A 6,079-nucleotide genomic window follows, 5' to 3' on the forward strand; every position below is an offset into this window, starting at 1 on the left:
CACTCTCCTTTCCTGTGATGGCACAGTGGCCAAGTGGTTATCACTGTTGTGTCACAGCAAGAAGGTCTTGGGTTTGAACCCCAGGCCATCCCAGGTCCTTTCTGTGTGGAATTTGCAAGTTCTCTCCGTGTCTGCGTGGGTTTCCTCTGGATGCCCCGGTTTCCTCCCACCATCAAAAAGACATGCATGTTAGGGTTAATAATTCTGCCAGTGCCCCTGACCAAGGCAATGGAAAGAAGAACTGGAGTTGGTCCCCGGGCACTGCAGCTACCCACTGCTCCTATACAATAGGATGGGTTAAATACAGAGAACACATTTCATTGTAACCTGTACAATGACAAAAATAACGTGGCTTTCCTTCTCCTTTGTAGTTTCCACTAGCACCCTGCTGGCCAACAGTATGGTCGTTGGTAACCCGAGCCTAGACTGATCTGGTTTTGGAAATCTGATTTATGATTCGCACATTTGATTTGGCAAAGGTTTTACGCTGGATGCCCTCCCTGACGCAACCCTCCCCATTAAACCGGACTTGGGACTGGCACTAAGAATGCACTGGCTTGTGCATCCTCAGGGGCTGGGTTAGATTGTATTAGGACTGAGTGCTCCAAATAAAAAATTTCAAGCCCTTTATGGTTGCAACCCTTTGTTTTAAAACAGTATGTTATTGTTATTATTATTATTATTGTTGTTGCTGTTGTTGTGTTTGTTGTTATCATTATGCCTGTTATTAAATTTGGGGAGGCCCTGGTGACTTGATGTTCTCTGAAAGGAGGCTCACTGTCTCACACTTTTAAAACCCCTGGACTTGTGCGCTAGCTGTCCAAATAATCTCCTTGCTTCCTTGTAACAACTTGTAACAACTGCTCATTTTGCACTGAACTCACTGAAACAACAGTACATGTGTTTTATGAATGTCAGTTTGCTGGTGCCTTTTGAGAAAATCTTCATCACTGGTTGTTTCCTAAATTTGACAATTTCTCTGAACTAAAAAAAAGAAGAAGTGATTTTTGATATGCTTGTGAAAGATGGAAATCATGATTTGGCAATTAACACAATTATTCTTGGAAAGTTCTTTTTACATAAGAACAGATTCTTGAAAACGCAGCCAAACTTCTGCATATTGCAGCGAATTCGGGGGACAACGCAACCACAGGAACTGCCGCGGCCGGGAAGCGAACCTGTGTCGCCCGCACCGCAGGAGACATCGCTAACTGCTCGACTAAAAGGTTAAGTTCGCCAGCCAGCGGCCAGCGTGTCCTCTTATCCATGCACGTTAAACTATTTAATAGGGAACTGTGTCATTATTTCTCATCACTGAGGTTAATGGAGAAGAAGAATACTGTAACGTGCATGGATAAGAAGACACGCTGTGGCCGCTGGCTGGTGAGTCTGACCCTTTGGTCTAGCGGTTAGCGATGTCTCCTGCGGTGCGGGCGATACGGGTTCGCTTCCCGGCCGCGGCAGTTCCTATGGTTGCGTTCTCCCCCGAATTCGCTACACTATTATGGCTTCATAATGGAGAAGAAGAATTCTATGGCTTGACTCAGACTTGACAAAGAACTTGAACTTGCAGAAAACCCCTAGCACCCCCTCCCTTTACTTTATCTATTTAATTTTATTTATTTTCATTTTCTTTACTTTTATCCCCCCCCCCATTTCTTTTGTGTGTTTGTTGTGCGTAGAATGTAAACGTGTAAAAAAAATAAAATCTTGCTTCTCCCTTTCCCACCCTCGTGCACTACCACACGTCTCCTCCAAGTGGCTTCCGGGTTGTAGGTCCCCCCCCCTTTACTGACTAATTGACAACAAATTGTACACGTACATTTTTACATGAATGACTACAGTGCAAACAAACATGCCGGGGGGGGGTTAGGCCCAACAAAATAATAAAAATAATAAAAAGGAGAAGAAAACAAAAACATTTAAGACGCAACAGCTAAAATTACGGTTAATTTACATACATATTGTAGCGAATTCGGGGGACAACGCAACCACAGGAACTGCCGCGGCCGGGAAGCGAACCCGTACCGCCCGCACCGCAGGAGACATCGCTAACCGCTCGACTAAAGAATCAGACCCACCAGCCAGCGGCCAGCGTGTCTTCTTATCCATGCACGTTACAATATTTTACAGCGAACACAGGCCATTACATTTTTTATTGGCACTAGAATTAATACTTTTATGTACTGTTCAAAACCTTGCTTCCGGCCGGGTAAGTAGTGCTAATGGGGGAGGGACGGGGAGTGGCGGAGCAGAAGGGAAACATCTCCAAGTTCCCGCTTGAAAAGTGGACGTGACATAATTCCCGGAAGTTCTCCGAGGTCAAACGGAAGTTGCCGAGAAACCCGAGCGACATTGAACGCAGCACCAGACCCTTCCGACACGGAAGTGCGCTCCTTCGCCTCTTCCCGACAATGCTCCAAAGAAGATCATTTTTCTTAATAAAACGCTTTCTCTCTGCGTCTGGCAGATAAACTGTTGGTAAGTATTCATAAGCAAATACAAAACATACCCGATAAGGGCACGTTTCGTTTGCACTGCCGTTTGTTGTTTCATGCTTTTCGAGTCGGCTGTACCACGTCTTGCATGTGAATATAATGCACCAGTTTAGCCAGTTTAGCATTAACAGTGAGCTAGCTAGAAGTAAGTGCACTGTACAAAGATATGATATTTGATAAGCATTCTGCTGTTACAGCAGTTACAGGTAATAGAAACGGCGTGGATATTACAAAAGGTGATGCTCATGAAAATTGTGGAATTTTTTGTGTGGGATATATGGGACGTACACTGGTTATGATTTAACTTCCCCGTTTTGCTATTTGGTTCCCAGTATGGCGTCCAGTTTTGGGTGTAGGGAAAAGAGGGGTTGGTGAAAGCTGTAATGTCACTCAAGTTATCAAGTGAGCACTGACAATCCCCAATACTTTTTTTGTTCTTGTTCCACAACAACCTTCTGAAGATTCAGCATTAACCTTCGGCATGCCAGAACCAGAGCCCTTATCGCCTTCTCTTAACACAGACTAGAGCTATTCACATTTATACTGTGTACCTACACCTACATGAGTTCACTTCTGGAGGCGGGACTCGCCTAAAACTCATGTGCTGCTGTTTGATTGTTGCATTGCGTTGCATTGCATCTCATTGGCTTACACTTAGTACACAGGAATAGTATGTAACCTTGGCTATTGGCTAGCCTATGTGTAATCACATTCTCTGAACTCAAGCCCCCACATTCCGTAATTTGTGCCTGCTCATCAGGAATTTTAGCTCGATTTGTTCCTCTTCACATACAAAGCCAATGCTGTTCACGGTGCTCTTTCAAAACACATAAAGACTTTCTGTCTTTAGAAAGATGCCACAGATTTCCTGATTTTGTTAATTTCCCAAGTGGATTTTTTTTGGGCAATAATAATTTAATAAATTCATAATAGGATTTTTCTACTATGATAATGCGCAACTTTCTGTTCAAAATAAATCCTTAACTTAAATTTTTGCAGGTAATGTCTCAGCGAGAACTGAAGGAGGCGTTTGTCAGCAATCTTAATGGGACCAGCCTGGAGGAAGTGGCACTGGGCTCATTCCTTGCCCCTCTGTGCCTTATCAATAGGGGGCTGGTTTGGATTCTGTATCATCGGTGCAAAAGAACGTTGCCGTTACCATTTCCATGGATATCTCACTTCTTTTTAGACTTTTCCATGCTTGTAATACCTCTTGTTCTGTCATGCACCATTTTAAGTGACGTTCTTCACCAGGTTATCATGGGCTTAACACTTATTTCAATGTCCATGCTTTTCTACATCTACTGTACTTGCAATCATAGTGCTAATGTGCACTCACAGAACACCATGAAGAGTTTTCTCCAGAGTCATGTTCAATGCAACCAGGTTCCCTTTGTGACTGTCTTTCGTGTCCTTGTAAATGTGAAAACGGCAATTAGTATATTAGCTGTAGACTTCATTGTATTTCCAAGGCGGTATGCTAAAACTGAAACCTATGGAACAGGGGTCATGGATTTTGGTGTTGGAGCTTATGTGTTTGCAAATGCCCTTGTCTGTACAGAGGCAAGGAGAAAAAATCTCTCTAGCTCTAAAATGAATAATGTTGCTAAACAAGTGATGTCTGTCTGGCCCTTGGCTGTCCTTGGTATTGGAAGGCTAATTAGTGTTAAAATGTCTGGCTACCATGAACATGTAACAGAGTATGGCGTTCACTGGAATTTCTTTTTCACACTAGCCATAGTCAGAGTTGTAGCATCTTTGCTGCTGACTCTCTTCCCAGTCAATCAATCAGGGCTCTATGGTCTTCTGATCGGTGGTCTTTACCAGTTTACTCTTGAAACGTCTGACCTGAAGTCTTTCATCATTCACGACAATGACCGGATGAAGGACTTTCTACATGCTAATAGAGAAGGTATCTTCTCTGTTGCTGGCTACATTGCCATATACATGGCAGGAGTTCAAATTGGACTCTATATTATGCAACCAAGAACGCAAGTGAGAGAATGGCTCAATGCAGTTGTTAAACTTCTTGCGGGAAGTTGCATACTTTACACTGCTTTATACGTGTGTCAGATCACGGTGGAGCCAGTGTCTCGGCGATTGGCAAATTTACCTTTCTGCATCTGGACTGTTGCCCAATCCTTGTTTTTTATGTCCTGCCTGGGCATAGCTGATATGATTTTACTTTACTTCAAACGGAAATCAGGTTGTCACTCGGTGCCATCCTCGTGGAGTTTGTATAAAAAAGAAAAAGATTCTGATGAAAAGATAAGTGTGGAAGGACATTGTCTTTTTCAAGCTGTCAACAGGAATCAGTTACTGTTTTTCATGCTTGCAAATTTAATGACAGGTTTGACCAATGTGTTGGTGGATACGTTTAGTACCAGTGATTACTTTTCAGTGTGTGTTCTGCTGTCATACATGTTTATGAATTGCTGTGTAATACAGGTTTTACATGTCTTTGGAATCACAGCAAAATTCTGGTAACTTTCCTTTTGACCAATCATAATGGCATGGTATTTTCAACTTTTTGTAAGGACCGAGTTGCAGGAAGACGTTTGATGGTGTTAGAACATTTTAGCTTTGACACCAACATTACAGTGTACATGCTATGTGATAATGTGTTTTGTGTGGTCAGTGCATGCAGGTCACAATAAAAAGATGCCCATCAACTCTGTAAGGACTTTTCGAATATGTTTAAGGATGGGCCACAACTATTGATTGTTCTTGAATAATTCATATTCACCATTGCTTTTTGAAAGCAAAGTTAATAATGAGTTCAGCAGCTGCACTTGCACGACCATATACTACTGTACTGTTTAAATAAACCAAAGTCCAAACTGTGGCATTTTAAAAACAGGGTCAGTAATAGTTGCTGAGCTTTCAAAACAAAAACTGTAAATAGAATTTTACCATTTTCTGTAAAAAAAAAAAAAAGAACACTGCAATTTCTCATGATGGTCGTTTATGTTGTTTGTTGTATAGTTAAAGTTGATTTTTCAGTAACACGTTAGTATGGGGAACATAACAAAAACGTATTTACTAGTGAATTAGTAATGATCAAGATGTCACTTTAGTATGGGGGGACATATTCTAAGTAACAAAAACTTAATTTACAGTAATTTAACACTATGAACACTTGTAGTTTTGTGTTTTGTTATGTAAGAACAGACCATATTCATTAAGTGTTAGTAAGGGAGAATAACTCTTCTTGTGGTACTACCACCTTATAAAGGCCATACTAAGCAAAGCATGTTGAGATGGTACTACTAATAAGCAATACGTCTGAGGTTATAGAGGGAAAACTCATAGTTAATGGCTTACTGGTTGTATAATAAGGCCATGCAGAATAAGGCATTAATGAGTACGTAATAATGACCAATTAAGAGCCAATATGTTGCTAATTTGCATGCTAATAAGCACCTAATTAATGGTGACCACGTTCCCCATACTAAAGTGTTACCGATTTTTCCTTTGTCATCTAATTTGTTTGTTTGCCTTTGAGGCAACGTTGTAGTGTTTGTGCTCCCTGAGAAAACTAGTTCTCTCTGCTACTGAATCCATAATATCTCTTCCGCTTA

The 6,079-nt window shown here is 41.5% G+C and overlaps 1 protein-coding gene across 1 annotated transcript; it reads left to right on the forward strand.

Annotated features, from left to right (window-relative positions):
• The first annotated feature begins 2,368 nt into the window (after positions 1-2,368).
• On the forward strand, positions 2,369-5,380 carry pigw (phosphatidylinositol glycan anchor biosynthesis, class W). The gene is made up of 2 exons (XM_056285319.1): positions 2,369-2,481; positions 3,498-5,380. The coding sequence occupies exon 2, from the start codon at positions 3,501-3,503 to the stop codon at positions 4,983-4,985; it is 1,485 nt and encodes a 494-aa protein (XP_056141294.1). The 5' UTR covers positions 2,369-2,481; positions 3,498-3,500; the 3' UTR covers positions 4,986-5,380.
• The last annotated feature ends 699 nt before the right edge of the window (positions 5,381-6,079 follow it).

This window comes from Lampris incognitus, chromosome 8 (genome assembly GCF_029633865.1).
Source record: "Lampris incognitus isolate fLamInc1 chromosome 8, fLamInc1.hap2, whole genome shotgun sequence".
Lineage (NCBI taxonomy): Eukaryota > Metazoa > Chordata > Actinopteri > Lampriformes > Lampridae > Lampris > Lampris incognitus.

Excerpts from the sequence above, each read along its gene's own strand:
- pigw (XM_056285319.1), top strand. The coding sequence starts at position 3,501 with ATGTCTCAGCGAGAACTGAAGGAGGCGTTTGTCAGCAATCTTAATGGG.